This window comes from Pongo pygmaeus, chromosome 1 (assembly GCF_028885625.2).
Source record: "Pongo pygmaeus isolate AG05252 chromosome 1, NHGRI_mPonPyg2-v2.0_pri, whole genome shotgun sequence".
Taxonomy (NCBI): domain Eukaryota; kingdom Metazoa; phylum Chordata; class Mammalia; order Primates; family Hominidae; genus Pongo; species Pongo pygmaeus.
The window spans coordinates 227,466,708-227,488,537 of NC_072373.2; the positions used below are offsets into that span (position 1 = coordinate 227,466,708).

Here is a 21,830-nt window from a genome sequence, read left to right on the forward strand (position 1 = left end):
CATGCGGGGAAGGTCTGGGGCCAGTAGCGGGGAGGTGCCTGGTCTAGAAGGGGCCGGGGGCGGGGCGAGAGGGGGCGGGGCCATGCGGGAAAGGTCTGGGGCCAGTAGCGGGGAGGTGCCTGGTCCAGAAGGGGCCGGGGGCGGGGCGAGAGGGGGCGGGGCCATGCGGGAAAGGTCTGGGGCCAGTAGCGGGGAGGCGCCTGGTCCAGAAGGGGCCGGGGGCGGGGCGAGAGGGGGCGGGAGACGCCTCGTCCGGAAGGGGCCGGGGCCCTAGGCCGCCCAGCCCCGGGGCCAGGAGGTGCAGGGGGCCGGGCAGGGTCTGCAGAGGGCTGCACTTTCTGCCCCCAAACGGCCCGCCCTTGAGGCCTCCAGGGTCCCCGACCTCCTTCACCCCTGCTGGAGCCCCTCCGACGCCACGAGTCCCCCAGCCCCGCGGGGACCCGGCTGCAGCGCCGACGAGACTGCCGGAGGCCCTGGGCTCGTCTGGGCCTGAATCCTGGGTATGGGGACCCGGCCGCGGGGACCGTCCTCCTCCGGGGCTTGAGGGGCGTGGCGCCCGCACGTGGCCCACCCTTGGTGCTCGCGGCGGGAAGGGAAGCAGGTGTGGGTGGGGAGCAGAGAAGGGTGATGGGGAGAGTCCCTTCGAAGGTGTTCAGGCGCCCAGAGCCTGCGAGGCGCCGGGGAAGCGTCAGGGACCACAGACACGGTTCCCTTCCTTCCAGGAGCGGGGGGATGGTAACAGAGCCCCCACCCTCACCATCTTCCAGAGGGGTCCTCCAGCAAGAGAGTGCCCCAGCCAGGAGAGCCCCCAGAGCAGAAGGTCACAGACCCCCTCTGCTCAGTAGGCGTGAAGTCTGTGCTGAGTGCTGGGCGGACACCCCGGCTCAGGCCTCTGGCAGCCTGGTGCCTCAAGGGGACCTGTTAGGAGCTAGGGGCACAGGCTGGTGTGCTGACTCCCAGTGAGTGAGCTTTGGAATGGGGAGTGTCCTTGTAGCTCAAGGTCGCAGAGGAGAGTAGGCCCCCGCGTGGATCCCAGAGAAGAAAAAGGTGGGACAGTGCCAACACCGGGGTTTAATTCTGAGTCTGAGAGCAGGACGCATGGTGGGGGCGGGTGGTTCTGGAGCTGGGCCCCGGCCTCTGCTGGGCTGTCCGTATTTGGGGGCCTGGCTGGGCCTACTTGGAGGTCCCCTTCTTGGATTTGCTGGTCAAGAAGGCCTCTGACTGTTGCAGGGGGGGCACTTTGATGCCTTTCTGCTTCAGCTGATTGTAGTAGTCGCTTCTCTCTGAGATAATTCTCTACACAACAAACACAGCCGTCGAGGTGGCCTTCCCAGTTCCTCACCTTGGCCTTGAGGCCGATCTGCACAGTCCATGCCAGCTGCCCGGGACGCCACCCTCTCCTCCTGCTCCAGAGGGGCTCACTGCCAGCAGGGCTGTGCTCGTGAATACTTACAACCGGCTCTCCAGGGGGAGAAAAGACAAACAACGCTCGGCTTTGTGGCGTTGCCAGTTTCTGGGGTGGGAACATTCCCACGTGGCTGATCTTCAGCCACGGAAGTGACGTCACAGAATGCGGAGCCGGGGGCAGGTGCACAGCACCAGCCCGCAGAAGCCTGCACTAAATCCCCTCTTCAGCCCTCTTAGAGTTGTGAGGAGCCCCAGACTCCTAGAGATCTTTGAGGTCGTCACATCTGTCCCTCAAGTCCCTTCTGTCCTGTACAGAGGGAATGTTGTCCCCACCTCTCTTCCATTCTCCTCTCGGGGCCGTTGCTGGTTCATGTCAGGCTATGGCAAGCAAGCAAAGGTGCTCTTCCCTGGCTACTGTGTGATGGGAATAACTCCCTCCATCCTCTGTCTTCCCTCTTCTCTTCCTCTTTCTCTCCCCTTCCTCCTCCCCTCCCCCAGACAACAGTACCAAGGCCGCAAAGACCTCTCTCCACATTACAGCTCTGCAGGAAAGGCACTGTCCGGGCCCCCGCCCCCACTCTGCAGAGGAAGGGAACCAGGCCCCAGGAACGTGGGTGCTGGACGGTCAGGGACACACACTGGGGTTTAAGGGCAGCCCCAGAGGGTGAAGTGTGGGTCTTGGGAACAAAAGCAACTCCTGGTGAGAGGTGACCCCTTCGTAGCACACGGCCCCACACAGAACCATAGCTGGTGCCCAGCTCCCAGAGCTCTGAGTCTTACGACACCTTGCAGATGAGCATGCGCTCTCCATCACAGAGGGAGGCGTCTATGGCTCAGAGAAGTGAGTGTGTGGCCCCCAGCTGGTGGGTGGTGACCCTCTCATGCCAAGTGACCCCAAGGCCTGAATTCTCCTACACCCCTCCACTTCTCCGAGGCCCCTGCTTGGGGACCCCTGGTCAGGAAGGAGCCCAGGAGGCTGTGGCCAGCGTGGGAGGGGTCTGCACCAGGGCCGTGGATCAGTGGGTGGTGATACCAGCGGAGGGGACCAAGCTGGACAAAGCCGGGGCTGGGCTCCTGCTGCAGGAGAATCTTCGTGACCTGAGCGGCTTGTCCCCTCTCCACAGCGCTCAGGATGGGTTGTGGCAGTTACTGCTGGTCTCTGATGCCCGTCCCCCTTTTTGCTGAGAGTAGCTAAGACTCCCGTGCCATGCCCCCACCTGCCTTAGGATGATTTGGTCCCCTCTGCCTGAGCAGAGAGAAAGGAGGGTCCTGGGGTCCAGGTGAGTAGGTGACACAGGTAGGATGAGAACAGAGTCCCTTGAATCTAGTCTAGGCCCCCCACAACCCCCTACCACAGCTCTGGCCTGGGGGGATGGGGCCCGGATGGAGGTAGCTGAACTTAGGGGTATACCTGCAGGGCTTCCAGGATGTCATTGTCAGAGATCTCGTTGGCCAAGGACTTGGTCCCGGAGATGCTAAAGGTGGCCTGGATGATCTTATTCCTTAACCTCTCGAGCTATGAGCAAAGGGACAACACCGTCATTCGCCTTTGCCCAAGAAGGCGCCTGGCCGGTGGGCTGCACCCCCCACCACCTTATGTTTTATGGACCGGGAAGGAACAGCTCACCCTCACTTTTCACGGCTGTAGAAACTGGAAACAGGGGCCAGAGAAGTCAATGTGGATTGTCTGAGGGCTGGGAGGTGCCGGATCCAACCCCTGACCCTGTGTGGCCCAGCCCCAAAGCCCAAAGACTCTCCTACACCAGGTGGGCTTTTCTAATTGGAAAGTAAAACCTACACACACACACACATATATATATATATTTTTTTTTTAAACCAACAAACCAAAATAGTACAGAAGCCGCACGTAACCCCTGGACCATCCTCCACTGCCCAGGGGAGCTGCAGTGAGCGGACTTCCTGGCCCCTGGGGACACTCTCACTTTAGGCATTTAACAGTGCGCTGCTGGCGCTTCCTCCTTTCCGTGCTGCCTAGGAGGTGTCTGTGCCGTGGACAGCAGCGTTGAGCCTGGCCGCTGCGCACAGACCCGGAAGGCGTTCTAGTCTTCTGCTGCCACGAAGATCCTTGTCTGCCTGTACACCCGCAGCCGCCTCCCCAGAGGTAGCTAATCGTGCCTCCCAGGAAGCTGCAGAGGAAACCCCTCCAGTCTGCACCCCAGGAGCCTCAGACAGGAGCCCCTCGAGTTATGCGGCATGTTCAGCACGAGTTCCTCGTCCAGAAACCCTGACGACGCAGAGGTGCCCCACAGGAGCCGGGCCCGAGAGGCTCAGCCTTGCCTCCCAGTGGAAGCATGTCCACACTGCCGCTCGGACAGGTTTAAGTAACAGCAGGAATGTCATGGGCCCCTGGCCTGTGTGAGGAGTGGAATCCTTTCCTTTTTCCAGTATTTATTGAGCGCCCAACTTTGTACAATCACCGTGCCCAGTGCTGGAGGTCCTGAGGTCACAAGGGGCTGGGCCTCTGTACTGGGGGTGCCTCCCCAGGGTAGAGGTTGGCAGCTACCCGGGGTGTCCAGCCTCACTTCCCCACACCCGTGGGGCCTCACCATCAGGCTTGGCGCTAGTTCCTGCTCACCCGGACTTAGCTTCAAAATATTTTTCAGCTCAGCTTTCCAGGCTCGACCAGGTCAGTGCAGGCTGGCGCACAAATGGACACACCTAGACCGCCTCTGGTCTAAGCCTTTCACCAGGACTACGGCTGGATCCCAAACTGTTTTATCAAGGGATACCAGGGGTGGGTGCCTCAGTCTGACCCAGCCAGAAGGAGGTGGACTCAAGCAGGAAAGAGGACGCAGTTGAGTTGCAGTTGGCATTTCTGGTGGGAACATGACTTCAAAAGCCTCCGTACATGACCTTGACCTTTGCTTAATTTGGGATTCAAGGTCAGGGCCAGGCACGGTGGCTCCCACCTGTATCCCCAACACTTCAGGAGGCCAAGGCAGGCAGATTGCTGGAGCCCAGGAGTTCAAGACCAGCCTGGACAGCATAGTGGGACCGTCTCTACAAAAAGCTTTTAAAATTAGCTGGGTATGGTGGCACATGCCTGTGGTCCCAGCTACTCAGGAGGCTGAGGTGGGATGACGACGGCTTGAGCCTGGGAGGCCGAGGCTGCAGTGAGCTGTTATCACCCCACTGCACTCCAGACTGGATGACAAAGACCCTGTCTCAGAAAAAAAAAAAAAAAAAAAAAAAAGTCAGATCTTAATGATTTCCTTTTCGGCAGGGGGCCCTCACAAGCAGGGCACACTCTGGCCTTGCTCATGTTTCATATGACGCCCCAGTGGGGCCCTGCAGTTGAGACTGCCAAATCCCAGCACCACTGCAAAGCAGGTCTGCTGTCCAGGGGGACTGTTCATCCTTTCCTGTTTGTCTATTAAGTGAGGATCATGATAACTACTTTGCAGTCCGGTTAAGGGAGCTACATGACTTTGATACCAAGAAGGTACTTAGAATGGTGCCTGGCCCAGCAACCACGCTATGACTCAGAGATGGGGGGTGGGGGGGAAACACCATGCCTCCCTATCCAGGCACCCTCGACGTTTCCAGCCAGTGATCCAACCCCTTCACAATGCAACCCAAGACCTGCAGCCCTGCCCACGGGGCTCCGCCCACCACTGCCATTGACAAACATTTCCAGGCTGCTCTGTCGTACTCTCACTCCGTCCTCTACCCACATTTTTTGAGCGTCAACTCTGTGTGGGTGCTGGTGTACACGGCAGAACCAGCCCGAGCCCCAGCGTACTCAGACCCCAGTTCTACCTCGGTGGGCGGTGGGCAGGGACCCGGGTGCTCAGCCGCCAGCTGCTGGGACAGACCCTCAGGAGGAGGGGCTGGGCGTACCCTGGACTGGGAGCTCTCCAGGGCCACGCGGGCGTGCTGCTCTGCCTGCTGAATCATCTCCTTCTTGCTCTGCAAATCCTCCTGCAGCTGCTTCCACCTCTGCAGGTGGTTCTGGTCCAGTTCCACCTGCTCCTGCAGCTGGCTGACCTTGGTGTCCAACTCTGAGATGACTTGGTCCCGGTTGGTGAGCTTTCTCTCCAGTTTCGACACTTGCTGGGGACAGCCGGGGAGAACAAAGAGGTGGGGTCATTTCGCCCAACCTGAGTACGTGTGGTACCCATCCACTTTTTCCTAAAAGATGGCCAGCAGCCAGGTGCAGTGGCTCACGCCTGTAATCCCAGCACTTTGGGAAGCTGCAGTGGGCGGATCATGAGGTTAAGAGATTGAGACCAGCCTGACCAACATGGTGAAACCCTGTCTCTACTAAAAATATAAAAATTAGCTGGGTGTGGTGGCACGTGCTGGTAGTCCCAGCTACTCGGGAGACTGAGGCAGGAGAATCACTTGAACCCAGGAGGCAGAGGTTGCAGTGAGCTGAGATCACACCACTGCACTCCAGCCTGGTGACAGAGCAGGACTCTGTCTCAAAAAAAAAAAAAAAAAAGGCAATGCTTGCTGGGTCCCTCCAGTCCAGTCTGGACCCAGCAATTGCAAGGAGCTTTCTGTGTGGATGTGGGGTGCAGAGATGTGTCGAGTGGCATGCTACCGAAGGGGCCCTGGCTCGGCTGTGAAGATGCTCCAGCCCCGTCTTGCCCTTCGCTGTGTTGGGACTTACAGCAAGAACAGTGGCCTGGCTGATCATTTAATGACACCCAGGCTGTCACCTGTCGGAGGAGCTGGTTGTCCTTTTCAATGAGCCCCATCATCTCTTGGTGTTTCTTATCTTCTCGGAGGTTGGAGAACTGGAAGGAGACAGAAGGGTTGGCTTGGGGGACTCCCAGGTTTAGATAACAGACTGAACGCCGGCATCTAACTTTTTTCCTTCCCCAAAGCTCCCTAAAATAATAGCAGCGGGATTTCTATTGAAGGCAGGGAGAAGAGGAGAAGAAAGAGGACTAAAAATATTTTGGAGAGTTTGAAGGTGGCTGAGTGGTATCTGACATCCCAGATCCAAGAAAGCCAAATAGCCAGCAGTAGGAAAAGCAGAAAACAAACCCAATTCACACTTGAGTTCCTGAAAGTCTCAGACATTGTTGGTCCGGGTTCTTCTAAACATGGAGGCTAAAATGAGGATGGTTGGTGGAATGTTATTTCAGAAATGAAGAGCACTAGGCCACGTGCAGTGGCTCACACCTGTAATCCCAGCACTTTAGAAGGCTGAGGTGGGTGGATCACTTGAGGTCAGGAATTAGAAGCATGGGTAATATAGATCCTATCTCTACAAAAAATAAAAACATTGGTTGGGTGTGGTGGCGTGCACCTGTGGTCCCAGCTCCTCAGGAGGCTGAGGCGAGAGGATCACCTGACTCTGGAGAGGCTGAGGCTGCAGTGAGCTGTGATCACACCACTGAACTCCAGCCTGGGTGACAGAGTGAGAACCCATCTTGGAAAAAAAAAAAAAGGAGAAAAGAAAAGAAAAGAAACTCTCCATTAAAATGCCAAAGCAAAGCACACTGCTCTGCCAGGGAGCACAGAGTGGTTACCTGTGTGCTCAGAGTCCAGTCAACTCGAACATTGGAGCAAAGCTCTCAGATGAATGACAGAGACCAAAAGCAAACTTTAAAAGGGAACTTGTAGGAAACAGAAGTGGTACAAGAAGTTGGAAAACTAACGCTATGATGAACGCTGTCATCAAGGGAAGAGAAAACACTGCAATTGTGAAGCCAAACAAGAGTGCACTTCAAAAAAAGAAAAATGGAACATTCAGAGAACATCAGAGTAAAATATTATAACAAAATGAAGAGCTGTTGAAAAAGTTAAGGAAATTTTCTAGAAAGTATCTGTAAAAGACAAAGAGACAAAAAGGAGGAGATAACAGATAAAACAAGAGTGGGACAGGAGGTCCAATAGTGTGAGAGAAGGCCATACAAAAAAACAATAAAACCAAAGAAAATTCCAGAACTAAAGGACATGAGTTTCCAGATGGCCGCTGAGTGCCCAGTACAACAGATGAAAACACGACCTCAATAAAGCACAACTCTGGGAGGTTTCAGATCACCTGGGACAAAGATGGGATCTTACAACTTTCCAGAGAGGAACAACTAATCCAGAAAGAACCATGAACGACTTTGGACTTCTCATAAGCAAACCTGGAGGACAACAGAGGAATGCCTCTGTGATGCTGAAGGAAAATGGTTTTCAAACAGGAATGCTATATCCAACCCAGATGTTACGAGGGTGTAGAGTAAGGACATTTGCCAACATATCCTGTCCCCAAAACTTTACCCCTGTTCATCCTTTTTTTTTTGAGATGGAGTTTTGCTCTTGTCGCCCAGACTGGAGTGCAATGGTGCAATCTTGGCTCACTGCAACCTCCTTCTCTGGGGTTCAAGCGATTCTCCTGCCTTGACCTCCTGAGTAGCTGGGATTACAGGCATCCACCATCACACCAGTTAATTTTTGTATTTTTAGTAGAGCTGGGGTTTCACCACATTGGTCAGGCTGGTCTTGAACTCCTGACCTGAGGTGATCCACCTGCTTCAGCCTCCCAAAGTGCTGGGATTACAGGTGTGAGCCATCGTGCTCAGCCTCATTTATCCTTTTTGATAAAACTACTGGAGGATGTGCTCCACCAAAAATAAGTGAAGAGGGCAAGAAAGCAAAAGATATGGGATGCAGCAGTTTTAAAGTTGTGGTTTATGAATCTTAGTACTGTTCTGTAAAACTTATTTTATTTATGTGTATGTGTGAGACAAATGACTGTCCTAATGATGTCAGTGCAACATTGATTGTGATAGAATGATATGGGGAGGAGGGTGGATGGAAAGGCTGCCTTTGTGTGTGTTGCAGAGCGGTGGCAGGGGAGGAAAAAAAAGGAAGCATTAAGTAATGTTAAGATGGAGAAAAATCTAGAACAGCCATTATGAGCATGCTATTTAGAGATTTGGAAATAGATTCATAAAGAATGTGCTGGAAGAATTTAAAATGATGTCTCAGGAGAGGGCAAATGAGAGGGAGGAGGTCAGAGGCTCCTGGTTTTCGTGACGGGCCTCGTGGAACTATTTGATTCTTTAAGCGATGTGCATGAATAACTTTGATAAGAATAAAAACAAAATGCTTAACAAAAACAACAAGAGTGGGCTCAGTGGAGTAGCAGTCTCTCTAAGCACGGATAGAGCATTCTCACCCCCAGGACTCAGGGGCCAGGAGATGCTTGAGGAGTGGCCAAGAGCACAGCGGCTCAGGAGACAGGGACACATGCTTCCAGCCCAGGAGCAGGGCAGAGCTGTGGCTGGACACATGGGCTCCAGCCTCCCACACACCTTGGGGAATCCTAGCGGGGCCGCTATCAGCTGCACAACCCTGAGCCAGCTGCCTGGATGCCCCAGGCTCAAAGTCTCCATCAGTAGATGGGACGGGCAGCGCCTGCCCCGAGCTGCTGGGGGTTAATGAAGCCTGGCCCATGCTCACGGAGCAGAGGCCGGTACTAAGCGCACGGCCACCTTGTCGGTCATGGCTTGTAGCTGCTGCCTCCGCTCTTGGAGCTCCTTCTGCAGCGTCTCATTTTCTGTATTGATCTTTCGCAGCTGGGATTCTTGGAAATCCACTTGTTGTTGTAAAGACGCAATCACTCCTGGGCGCAGAGGCAGAGGCGGTGAGCAAGAGCAAGCAGGGGCAGTGAGGGACAGAAAGAGAGGGCCGGGCCACCGCGCCAGCTGGGAGGGCTCTGCCAGCCTGGGTGAGGCTGCTGACACCTGCCCCTGCTCCAGCTCACTGACCAGAGCAGGCAGTGTCTGGGCATCCCAGCTCCTGGGCCGGGACCCACTGAGTGGCCAAAGCCCAGTGCCCCCCGCCGAGGCCCTACCTGTTGCAAGGGAGTATCTGGTCCTGGTGGCCTCCAGGTTGAATTGGAAGTCCAGGATGACCTGCTCGTACTCCTCCAGCTGGGCCAGCAGCTCCTCCTCAAACGACTCGGCCAGGGAGGAGGACCTTCTCCTGGGGATCTCCTCTTCCTCTGGCAGCTCCCTTTCCTCTGAGTCCTCATCCCTGTCCCCTTCCTCCTCCTTGCTTCCCTCCTCATGCATGGCCCCCATCTGGCTCACACCTCCCTTGGCACCTGTGTCCTCTGCCCCATCAGGCTCCCCTTCCAGGCCCTTGTCCTCCTCACCGCCTCCCAGGTCCGGCTCTTTGCCCCTCTCCAGTGCCGCAGACTCCTCCTGCATCTGTAAGATGGGTAGGGCAGGGGCTGGGCAGGGCTGCGGGGCACCCCCAGGGCAAGAGGCTCTAATGCTCATGGCGGGGGCACCAGGGAGGGCACCTTCTTCTGGGATGCTGCAGGGTCCAGGGAGCAGGGGAGCATCTGCCTGGCAAGGTCACCAACAGTGGCCCAGGCACTGCGGCCTCAGTCACGGGTCCTGCCTCTGTCAGGAGACTGCACCTGACCTGTGCCTTCAAGGGGGTTAATGACCCACCCACCTCACCTGCTCCCCTGGAGTGGGGAACCCCAGGTCAGGGCTGCAACGGGGACACTTGGGGCCTGGGCCTCTTAGTTAAGCAGCCTAGGTGGCTCCTGAGCCCGGGTCCCCCACTGCGTGCCCGCTCTCCAGGCGGCCCGCACCTGCCGCCAGTGCTGCAGCTCCTCCTCATCGCTGGAGAAGGCCTTCAGGAGGCTCAGCCTGCCCAGCTTCAGCGAAGCATCTGAGAGCTGCTCCTGCAAGACGCCCGTGGGACCCTCAGCTTTCCAGCCCCTCCTGCAGCACCCCAGGGACAGACCACTGCCTGTCCTGGAAGGGACAGCGGCCTCTCATGTCTGGGGAGGGGACCTGCGTCCTCCTGCCAAGGGGCTGGGGGATGTGGGTGCTGTGGCAGCGGAGGGCACAGGAACCTGCGGATGGGCAGCTCTGGGGGGCAGTGGGGCTCTAGGCACCCCCAGAGCAGCCCCCAGCAAGTGGCCTTGCAGTAAAGGACAAGGCCAGCCAGCCTTAGACACGCCCACTGTGCATGTCATTGCCTGGGTGCCCCACCCTCAGACACCCACCTAGCAGCCTGGGGAGGACAGAAAGTAGAAGCCCCCGGCTGGCCGCCTTTCCCTGCCCTGCCCTGTGCATCTAGGCAGCCTTCCCTCGAGGCATTTAGGCAGTTGGCGTGATCAGAGGCCTTCCCCCTGCTGCCTGCTTCATCTCTGGCCCCCAGCATAAACTCAGGTTGTCTCCTCAGGTATGAAAGAAATCAGGTCTTAGGAAGATCAGGTGACCACCCCTGGGCACAACACAGACCTGCCTCATCCAGTCCTCTGCCCACACCTAGACGTGGGGTAGCATCCCTACCTGCATCCCCACCCCCACCCCCACCCCAACCCCAACCCCATGCCCAACCTCACAGGGGGCCTCACAGCCAGAGAGTGTGGAGAAGCGATTCCCGGCCAGGGCAGGGTAGTACAAGCTACAACTGCCAACGACGCACAGAGCCAGGCCTGGGGAACCCGCCTGCAGGGTGGCCTCCATGCCCCAGGATTTCAGAGGTGAGCTCAGCCCTCATTTTATGGATAAGGACCCTGAGCCCAGACAGTGTTGTGTCCCATTCAGAAAGCAAGTCAGAAGCCAGGTGCAGCTGCCTAGACATCGGCTCACGGCTCTCATTTGTCATGTCGTGCCTCTGTTCACCTCTCCCCTGCCTGTTGATCAGAACCCTGAGAACCGGTCCTCATTCCAGCGAGGACCTGATAGGATCCAGGGGGCCTGGGGGTTTTCCAGGGGCCTGTGTGTCACCAGCAGCTTTGGACGCTTTGAAAACGACCGTCTTAGAGCTCTGCACTGTGCCCCGCTGGGGCTGGCTCACCCTCCTGCCTGGCGACATGGATGTCTCTTGGCCTTTGCCTTCCAGGAGGAATTTCAGTTGCGTCTTCAGGGCCTCCCTCTCCTCCTGGAGCAGCAGGATCTCCTCATCTTTCTTCTGAACCTGTATCTCCAGCTCAGACAGGCAGTGATCCTGGGCAGAAAACCAAGGGCAGCCCCCGTGGGCCATGCAGCCACACACTCTTCCCCTGACCTGCCTCCAGCCCACCCAGGAAGAGCAGATCTGCTGTCCTGGGACCCCAAAACCCCAGGGTCCCAGGGATTTCAAGATGTGTACTGCGGTAAAGGGCTAGCACTACACATCTGGAGACCAAGATGTGCCAGCTCTTTACTGCAGCCATGCCTGGCACCTCCAGTGCCTCTGCACCCATCCTAAGAGCAGATCCTAAATCCTCGTCGGAGGAGTTGCAAGGCAGCTTCCCTTTCGGACCTGGCCAATGGTGTGTCCCTGCACCCCACTATACCACAGGATGCCAGTCTTCTTTGCGGCCCCCACACTTAACCGGCAACACACTCCAAGCTTCCCTAGGGGCCTGTCGGGGAGCTCCTCAAACTTTTGTTCTCAGAATCTCAACTCCCTCAATTCTTCAGAATTAAAGACAGAAATAAAGATGTTTTCAGGCAAACAGAAATTGTAAGAATCTGTGACCAGCAGATCTGAACTTAGAGAAATACTAAAGGGAGTTCTTCAGGTGGAAGGAAAATGATCCCAACAGAATATTCTGGAAGGAAAGATAACTAGAAAGTCCCCTAAATGTTTGGAAAGTAAGTGATAGGCTTCTGTGTAGCCAATGGGCCAAAAAAGAAATCACAAAGCTAGAAACATTTTGAACTGATAATGAACATCTGGACACATCAAAGCTCGTAGGAAGCAGTTAAAGTTGTGATTAATGGCAAATTTATAGCCTTAAAATGCATATACCAGGAGGGAAATGGAAAATCATGACCCAAGTATCTATCTCAAGAATTCAGAAAAAGAACTAAAATTAATCCTACAGAAAGTAGAAGAAAAGGAATAAAGTTAGATGCGAAAATTTTTGATATAGGGAGAGAGGGAGAGAGGAGCAAGGAAGAGAGAGAGGAGAGAAGGATAAAGCAAACGTGGCCACATTTAACATTTGGGGAATGGAAAGGTACATGGGAATCTTTGTAGTATGGATTCTTACCACTTTATGCCTGAAATACAAAGTTAAAGGGAAAAAAAAGTGCAGAAATCACATTTCATCACCCCGGCCATGGTCCCGAGACACTCGGATGTCTCAAAATAGTGCAAGGACTGCTGGAAGGGAGATCCGATTTCCTGTTGGAGCTGCCGAGTGTACACAATGCCAGCCGCAAACTTGTTGCTGCAGGTGGCTCTCTTGCCACCAAATGAGAAGAGTTTATCTATGACAGCCCAGACGAAGGCAGAGAGGAGATAAAGAAAAGCCTGATGAGCCCCTTGGAGCTCCTGGAGGCAGCCAAGCCTGCAGCCCTTCCCTTGGATGGTTCGTACACATGGCCTGGTAAATCCCCTCCCTGCTGCCTGCATGAATAACAACAGCATATCTGCCTGACTCTTGGCTAATGATATGCTCAGGCTATTTCTCAGAAATGAAATTACTTGGTTAAAGGGTAGGAACACTCTTAAAGCAGTGAAATCTATAATAATGTACAGGTAGAGTTACAAGAGTAAACAAAATGAATATCATGGACCCCCAGGAGCTGGGACTGGCAAGCCCCCTTGTGTCTCCATTCAATCGTATGACCCCCCCACACCTCTGTGCCCTGCACCAACTCGCCAACATTTTGTGACTCGTTTCCATAATTTTCATCAAAACTTTACCAGTCTCAAAAGAATGCAGAGAAAGAAGAAAACAGACACTAGAGAATAATCAACAAAATCTAAAGCCGATTCTAAGAGAAGGTTATTAAAATTGATAAAACTCCAGTGAGATCAATGGGGAAAAAGAAAGGAGGCACAAGGCAGCCACGTCGGGAATGAGACAGAGGCCGTCCCCACCCTGCCTACACTGCATCAAGGATAGTCATTATCCTTGTACTATGTACAGCCTTAGGCTGATACATAACAAATCTTATGTGAAATAGATGCATTCCTAGAAAAACACAGAACACCAAAACTGAAACTAGAGGAAAAAGAAAATCTGGATATATTTTAAAAGAATTGAATTTGTGATTTTTTTTTTTTTTTTTTGAGACAGAGTCTTGCACTGTCGCCTGGGCTGGCGTGCAGTGGCTCGATCTCAGTTCACTGAAACCTCCACCTCCTGGATTCAAGTGATTCTCCTGCCTCAGCCTCCCAAGTAGCTGGGATTACTGGCACCTGCCACCACACCCAGCTTTTTTTTTTTTTTTTTTTTTGGTATTTTTAGTAGAGATGGGGTTTCACTGTGCTGGCCAGGCTGGTCTTGAACTCCTGACCTCATGATCCACCCACCTCAGCCTCCCAAAGTGCTGGGATTACAAAGGTGAGCCACTGTGCCTGGCCTAATTTGTGATTTTTAAAACTGCTCCTGTAGGGGCCCAGTATAGTGACTCACACCTGCTATCCCTGCACTTTGGGAGGCTGAGGCAAGAGGATCACTTGAGTTCAGGAGTTCGAGGCAAACCTGAGCAACGTGGAGAGACCTCGTCTCTACAAAAAAATGAAAAAAAAAATGGGCATGATGGCGTGTGCCTGTGGTCCCAGCTATTGGAGAGGCTGAGGTAGGAAGATTGCTTGAACCCTGGGAGGTCAAGGCTGCAGTGAGCTGGGATCACTCCACTGCACTCCAACCTGGTTGGCAAAGTGAGACCTTGTCTCATAATAAATTAAATAAACAAATTAAAAAATAAAAGTGCCCCTTTAGATGGAGGCTGCAGTGAGCTCTGATCGTGCCATTGCACTCCAGCCTGGGCAACAGAATGAGACCCTTTCTCTAAAAAATAAAGGCTGAGCGCAGTGGCTCACGCCTGTAATCCCAGCACTTTGGGAGGCTGAGGCGGGTAAATCACAAGGTCAAGAGATCGAGGCCATCCTGTCTGACATGGTGAAACCCCGTCTCTACTAAAAATACGAAAATTAGCTGGGTGTGGTGGTACGTGCCTGTAATCCCAGCTACTTGGGAGGCTGAGGCAGGAGAATTGCTTGAACCCGGGAGGCAGAGGTGGCAGCGAGCTGAATGGTGCCACTGCACTCCAGCCTGGCAACAGAGCAAAACTCTGTCTCAAAAATAAATAAATAAAATAAGAGTGTTCCTGTGAGAAATCCCCAGACACAGACGCCTTCAATGGCGAATTCTCCAGAATTCAAGGGAGAAATGACATCAATCTTATACAAACTCTTCCAGAGAATAGAAAAAGAAAAAAGGTGCTGGGTGCAGTGGCTCACACCCCTAATCACAGCACTTCGGGAGGCCAAAGCGAGTGGATCACTTGAGCCCAGGAGTTCGAGACCTGCCTGGGCAACATGGGGAAACCCCATTTCTACAAAAATACAAAAAGTAGCCAGGTGTGGTGGCGCACACCTGTAGTCCCAGCTACTTGGGAGGCTGAAGTGGGAGGACTGCTTGAGCTCAGGGAGCTCAAGGCTGCAGTGAGCCGGGATCACACCACCACACTCCAGCCTGGGTGACAGAGTGAGACCCTGTCTCAAAAACTACTACTACTATTAAAATAAAAAAAGAAAAGAAATAAAAAGAAAAAAGGAACTGTTTTCCAGCCTTTTCTTTCATTTTAATGAGGCCAGAATAACTTTGATACTAAAATTTGATGAGGGAATTATAAGACAGTGAAAATATAGGTTAGTCTTTCTTATAAATATAGATTAAAAAAAGAATAACACTACAATGAATCAACTTGTACATAAATCAAGCTGGTTATTCCTGTTATGATTTTTATTATTTAGAATACATTCTCTGAAGCAGAGTCTGTGGGTGCAAAGATGTGTGGATGGTTGGAAGTCATGCATGCCGGTGAGTCTGAGTTCCATGCCGGCGTAACTGCCACCCACTGGGGTGAGGATGGACAGGGGTGAGGAGCTTTGTCAAACCAGGGGGTCTGGAGGTCATTTTAGGCCATGGGGACCTGCTTGATGCAGCTAACCAGATACTAGAACCAGAGCCTGTCGGGGAGCAGGGCTGTCCAACCAGCCGGACGCAGAGCGAGGGAGTCGGGGGCCGGGATTTGCATCCCCTCTGCCAGTACCTTCTCGTGGATGACTGAGAGGTACCAGGGCGTCCTCTTTCTCGGGCAGCTCTGAGATGCGACTGAGCTGCTGGTGACTGGACTCAAAGTCTGGGATTTGCTCCTCTTCCGCAAGTAATCGAACTCGCAGATGCTCTTACTGAAGGGAAGGAGGTACCCTGTGGCGACAGCAGAAGCCAAGTGAGAAACGAGACCCTTCCCTGCCGAGCTCCTCTGGCGTCTTCGATGACGACATCCACCCTTCTGAGACTTCCCTCGGAAACCCCTATCTGCCCAGACGGACTCCGATCTGTCTCCTAACTTTTGTTACCCTCATTTTGAGGACACAGTGTGGTGCTGCTGTGAACACGATGGGGCGCCCACACCCAGCACAGCACGTGCTGAGGGAGTGAAGGAAGGTGTGGAAGCTCTGGCCAAGACACCCAGGACAAAGGAGCCAGAGCTGGGAGTCGGGATGAGGGGGTCATCCTGATGCTGTCTGTGTACACCTGGTTGCTTGTCCCCTCCTGGAGCCTCAGTTTTCCCATCTCTCTCTTTTTTTTTTCTTTTTGAGATGTAGTCTTGCTCTATCTCCCAAGCTGGAGTGCAGTGGCATGATTTCAGCTCACTGTAACCTCTGCCTACCAAATTCAAGGAATTCTGCCTCAGCCTCCCGAGTAGCTGGGATTACAGGTGCCCACCACATGTCCGACTAATTTTTTTGTGTTTTTGGTAGAGATGGGGTTTCACCATCTTGGCCAAGCTGATCTTGAACTCCTGACCTCGTGATCCACCCGCCTCGGCCTCCCAAACTGCTGTGATTACAGGCGTGAGCCACTGCGCCCGGCCCAGTTTCTCCATCTTTAAACTGAGGGGAGGGAGGAGATTCTCCACCTTCCTGAGTTCGAGGGGAGCTGGTCACTACAGACTCTAGGTTTCCTCCAGTTAAGGCAAGAAAGGAGACACGTTGCTGTGAACTTTCTCTTGGTAAATGGAAACAGGCACACCTGTCTGTGGGAGCAGTGTCCTGGGGGGCCTCTACCCACAGTGAGGGAGGGATGCACCCATCAGCCTCTGGGTAAAGGCCAAGGGGACAAAACTTTCAACTACGATTTTTACCAAAGACAAGGGGCCACTGTCCTGGGGGGACTGCAGCCTAAGCTGTCAGGAAAGGCAGGGCTAGTTCTGCATAATGGAGCCCGGGGGCCTTTCTGTGTGAGTCCTCAGGAGGCAGGCAGTCCTGGGAGGGAATTCCACAGGGCATGAGCAGCGACCCTGCAAGAAGCAGGCCTCGAGCTCAGGGGCCCAGCAGGTGCAAGCAGAGGCCCTAGGGGCTCCCTCACCGTCCACGTTCGTGTCTGAGCCCTGCCTGGCCAAGAACAGGTCCTGGGTGCCTCTCCAGGTCTCTGAGCTGTTGTCAATCTCTCCGGACAAATCGGCCTCAGTGGGTGAACCTGCAGTGTGTTAAAGATGCGATCTGGTGACTGCTGTGATCTCATCTCCCCAAGATCTCCAGGGCAGACTCTTATTTATCCTTAAGCACCAGGTAGGGGCACAGGTGGCTTTTTTAAATGGATGCATGGGACTGAGCAAGGGCTGAACCAAAGGGTGGGCTTCATCCTCCTGCCTGCCGTGGTGTCTCCACCTCAACAGACTCGGGTGTGGCTGAATTTCTCTAGCTGATGTCTCCTTTCCCCCAGAGGGGCAGACCCTACTTTCCTTCGGTAAAAACATGCCTCCTAAAAGTCAAACAGAAGCTCCCCTGCCTCCAGACCAGCCCATCCAAGGCAGACCCTGTTTCCCCTAAACCATCACAAATCGCCCCAATGGCAGGTGCCTATGAGCAGTATGTAGACGCAGACCCCACGCCCAGGATACCGTGTGGCCCCTCAGCCTCCCCAGAGACCTGCCCACAACAATGCCTGGTCCTGGAGCCCTGGCCGCTGCGGAGACCCTCTTGCTGAGGCAGTGGGAGCCTGAAGCCTAGAAAGGTGGGGGCCCTGCTTCTACCTGATGCCGGCTGAGATTCGTGGACAGCACGGGACCCCCTCCCCCACCCCCCACCCTGCGCTTGCTACTGGTCACAGGAATTTAGCTCAAGCTCTCCATCCCTAAGAATGGTGTCTTGTGTGGGGACATGGAATGAGTCCAGGTCCAGGAGCAGATGCTGGGATGAAGCCTTGGCTCTGGGCAGCGTCCCCCAGGTGCCCATGGAGCTCAGCAGCTGCCTGCTCCGAGCCTCCTGTTCTCATCAGAGCAGTGAAGGGTTTGGACCAGATGGCTGCTAGGGCTTTCCAGGGGCACTGTCCCTAATGAGCTATCTGGCTTTATGAGGTTATTTCCTGAAGCTTCCAGAATCTTCAACCATTTCCACTCCCCTAGCCCCTGACCCTACTGAATTTTTAGTGGGTGAAACAATAGAAAAGCAAAAAGGCTGGGGAGACAAATCATAATCACAGTGGCCAGGAGAAGCGGGCCTCCCTCCACCCCCAGCCTCATTGCTGCCCTGGCTCCCTGCGCACAGGGCAGATTTCAAAAGCAGCAGCTGGGGCCACTGCGGAGGCCAACTCTGGCGGCTGCTCACAGGCTGAAGGGTGCAGGAAGGCCTCCCCCGGCCCCTCGACTCTGACAGGCAGTTTCACAGACGGTCCTGGTGGGGGGCTCTTACCACAGTGGGACATGGATGTGGCCCTGGTGCTGAACTGGGGGCAGTCAGGACACGTGGGGAAGACCCTTCGAAGTTCCTCCATTTCGGACACGAAGCCGGTGAGGCTGACAGCATCCCTGGGTTCACTCTGGCAGAGCGGGGAAAATAAGGCAGGCGCGGAAGGCCCCTGACTGTAGGCCAGCCCATCCAAGGGCAGACCTTGTTTCCCTAAACCATCACAAATCGCCCCAATGGCAGGTGCCTATGAGTAGTATGTAGATGCAGACCCCACACCCAGGACACCGTGTGGCCCCTCAGCCCTCCCCAGAGACCTGCTCACAACAACCCCCTGGTTCTGGAGCACTGTTTGCCTACCGAGAGCCTCTTACGGATCCTGAAGCCTAGAGAGATGGGGGCCCTGCTTCTGCCTGACTGCCGGCTGAGATTCACGGACAGCCCCCCCTACCCACACATGCTGCTGGTCACAGGCACTAAGCCACTCTCCCATTGGGGTTGAAAGGGCCTGCGTGTGTGCAGGCTGCAGCAGTGTGTCCCCTCTGTCCCCTCTCCAGCATACTGGATGCTCAGTAAGAGCCACGCAGACCCACTTTGGAAACCATAGTCCAGCTGGGCATGGTGGCTCATGCCTGTAATCCCAGCACTTTGGGAGGCCAAAGCAGGCGGATCACGTGAGGTTGGGAGTTTGAGACCAGCCTGACCAACATGGAGAAACCCCATCTCTATTAAAAATACAAAAATACAAACAAACAAACAAACAAAATTAGCCGGGCATGGTGGCGCATTATAATCCCAGCTACTCGGGAGGCTGAGGCTGGAGAATCACTTGAACCTGGGAGGTGGAGGTTGCGGTGAGCCAAGATCTCGCCATTGCACTCCAGCCTGGGTGACAAGAGTAAAACTCCGTCTCAAAAAAAAAAAAAAGAAAAAAAGAAACCATAGTCCACTAGGTCCAGGCAATGCATTCACCCAGGAAGCTGCCAGGAGCCAGGGTGACCATCTCGGGCTCCCCCAGTACACAGTGGCACAGTGTACCTGTCCAGCTGAGGTCCCCTTCCACATTTTCTCCCCTTCACTCTCCTTTTCAGGATGCACCTCGGGAGTCTTGGGGCATCTTCTCCCCTTGGCCAACCAGAGACACCGGGACCCAAGGTCTGCGAGAGGGGAGGACCGGCCCAAAGCAGCTAACCCAGAAGAAGCTGGTGGCATGTGGGGACTAAGGCACCAGGCCCTCAGAAAGGGAGAGGACCGCAGGGCTCTTTCCACCACTAGCGCTCAATTCGTCGCCTTCCTGGAATCCCTCTTTGGTAACCCATCACCAGAAGGCCTGTGGAATGCTTTGTGGGCTGACAGCTCTATGGGCCCTTGGGGAGGAGGAGAAACAGGTCACCTCAAGGCTTGTGGCAGCCCTCCTCCCGGGACCCCATACCGTCTTCCTGTAGTAGCGGCTGATGGTCTGGACCGACTTGCTGAGCGCACGTGGCTTTTGGTGCGGTTTCCATTCTGGGCACCGGACGTCCCGGCTGGCCATGCTCTGGAGGAGCACCAGGGCCCTGGCCATCGAGCTGGACATCGAACTGTGTCTCTCAGACGGGCTGGCCTCCTTAGGTAACATGAGGCGTGGGACACAAAGACCAAGTGAGCTTTGTCGCCTGAATGTGGACCTGAATGAGGACAGGCCTGGCTTTTCCCGTGGATCTCTCTTCAGCCTGGCTTGGGGTATGGAGAAAAAGATGGCCTCGAACATGAACCTGCTGGCGGGTGCAGTGGGAGGAGATCAGCTTCCAGAGCTCCAGGTCCTGTGGGCTCCTGGGAGCAGTGGTGGCATCACAGATGTCTCCATAGAAACCGTTATTAAGCAAAAGGGGCCCGCGGCTGGATGTGCTGGAGGCCAGTGCTGTGACACCAGGTTTTTGAGAAAAGCAAAGCTCAATATTGAAGGTTGCCTTCTGGGCTGGGTGTGGTGGCTCACACCTGTAATCCCAGCACTTTGGGATGCCCAGGTGGGAGGAATGCTTGAGCCCAGGAGTTAAACATTTTTTTAATTAGCCAGGCATGGTGGCATGCACCTGTAGTCCCAGCTCCTCAGGAGGCTGAGGTGAGAGGATCACCTGAGCCTGGGGAGATCGAGGTTGCAGTGAGCTGTGTTCACGTCACTGCACTCCAGCCTGGACTACAGAGTGAGACCCTATCTCCAAAAAAAAAAAAAAAAAAAAAAAAAAAGAAAGAAAAGAAAAAAAGAAAAGTCAGCTCCCAAGGACACAGGAGTCCAGCTCAAATCTGTCTCCATGTGCTGGCTAGAAGACAGTAATTATATTAGAAAAGGTTAGGCTGGGTGCGGTGGCTCATGCCTGTGATCCCAGCACTTTGGGAGGCCGAGGTGGGCAGATCACAAGGTCAAGAGATCGAGACCATCCTGGCTAACACGGTGAAATCCCGTCTCTACTAAAAGTACAAAAAATGAGCCAGGCGTGGTGGCGGGCGCCTGTAGTCCCAGCTACTTGGGAGGCTGAGGCAGGAGAATGGCGTGAACCCGGGAGACGGAGCTTGCAGTGAGCAGAGATCGCGCCAGAGCACTCCAGCCTGGGTGACAGAGCGAGACTCCGTCTCAAAAAAAATGGTTTAGGGGGTGGGCTCTGGGATTAGAACCATTTGGCCAAGAAATACCTAGAAGAGAGACAGAGAAGCCTGACTCCCTGGGAATGATTTTCCAGGCTTCAAATGCTTACCTCAAGACATCTTTTAAGGAGAGAAAGACAAAACCCCTACCTTCAGAAGCCTCGATTGAGGTCTGAGTGGGAAGAAAGGCTTCTCTGCTTGCTGACTGAAGGAAATTTGAAGGGGGCCTGCCCCATCCACACCTGTGGGTATTTCTCTTCAGGTGGAGATGAGAGACTGAGAAAAGAAATAAGACACAGAGACAAAGTATAGAGAAAGAACAGTGAGCCCAGGGGACCGGCACACTCAGCATGCAAGGACCTGCACTGGCGCTGATCTCTGAGTTCCCTCAGTATTTATGGATCACTGTTTTTACTATCTTGGTGAGGGGAGTGTGGCAGGGCAACAGGGTGATGGTGGGGAGAAGGTCAGAAGGGAAACGTGAGCAAAGGAATCTGTATCATGAATAAGTTCAAGGAAAGGTACTGTGCCTGGATGTGCACGTAGGCTAGATTTATGTTTCCCTTTACACAAACATCTCAGTGTAGCAAAGAGTAACAGAGCCGGGCGTGATTGCTGCCAGCATATCTCGCCTCCAGCCACAGGTCGGTTTTCTCCTATCTCAGAATAGAACGAATGGTCGGCTTTACACCGAGACATTCCATTCCCAGGGATGAGCAGGAGATAGAAATCTTCCTCTTAACTACTGCGAAGAGGCCTCCCTCTTTAACTACTCCTCAGCACAGACCCTTCATGGGTATCGGGCTGGGGGATGTAAGGTCTTTCCTTTCCCTTGAGGCCATATCTCAGGCTGTCTGTGGGGGAAAACCTTGGACAGGCTTTCTTGGGCAGAGGTCCCTGCAGCTTTCTTCAGTGTATTGTGTCCCTGGTTAATAGAGAATGGAGAATGGCGATGACTTTTACCAGGCATATTGCCTGCAAACAAATTGTTAACAAGGCACATCCTGCACAGCCCTAAATCCATTAAACCTTGATTCAATACAGCATATGTTTCTGTGAGCACAGGGTTGGGGCTAAAGTTACAGATTAACAGCATCTCAAAGCAGAACAATTTTTCTTAGTACAGATCAAAATGGAGTTTCTTATGTCTTCCTTTTCTA

General features: G+C 54.1%; 1 protein-coding gene across 8 annotated transcripts; it reads right to left on the reverse strand.

The window, feature by feature from the left end:
• Window positions 1-1,051: 1,051 nt before the first annotated feature.
• On the reverse strand, window positions 1,052-21,062 carry CCDC27 (coiled-coil domain containing 27). Of its 8 annotated transcripts, XM_054442957.2 has the most exons (13): window positions 20,821-21,062; window positions 19,481-19,654; window positions 18,055-18,181; window positions 16,730-16,840; window positions 15,408-15,565; window positions 11,206-11,355; window positions 9,986-10,078; window positions 9,233-9,590; window positions 8,871-9,001; window positions 6,093-6,170; window positions 5,269-5,481; window positions 2,819-2,923; window positions 1,052-1,296 (listed from the first exon to the last, which is right to left on the reverse strand). In XM_054442957.2, the coding sequence occupies exons 2-13, from the start codon at window positions 19,622-19,624 to the stop codon at window positions 1,174-1,176; spliced, it is 1,791 nt and encodes a 596-aa protein (XP_054298932.1). In that variant the 5' UTR covers window positions 19,625-19,654; window positions 20,821-21,062; the 3' UTR covers window positions 1,052-1,173. The 8 variants fall into 8 exon arrangements, with proteins under 8 accessions (XP_054298932.1, XP_054298888.1, XP_054298915.1 ...); XM_054442913.1 differs by lacking the exon at window positions 20,821-21,062 and having other exon boundaries at window positions 19,481-20,136; XM_054442940.1 differs by lacking the exons at window positions 16,730-16,840; window positions 20,821-21,062 and having other exon boundaries at window positions 19,481-20,136.
• Between the last annotated feature and the right edge of the window lie 768 nt (window positions 21,063-21,830).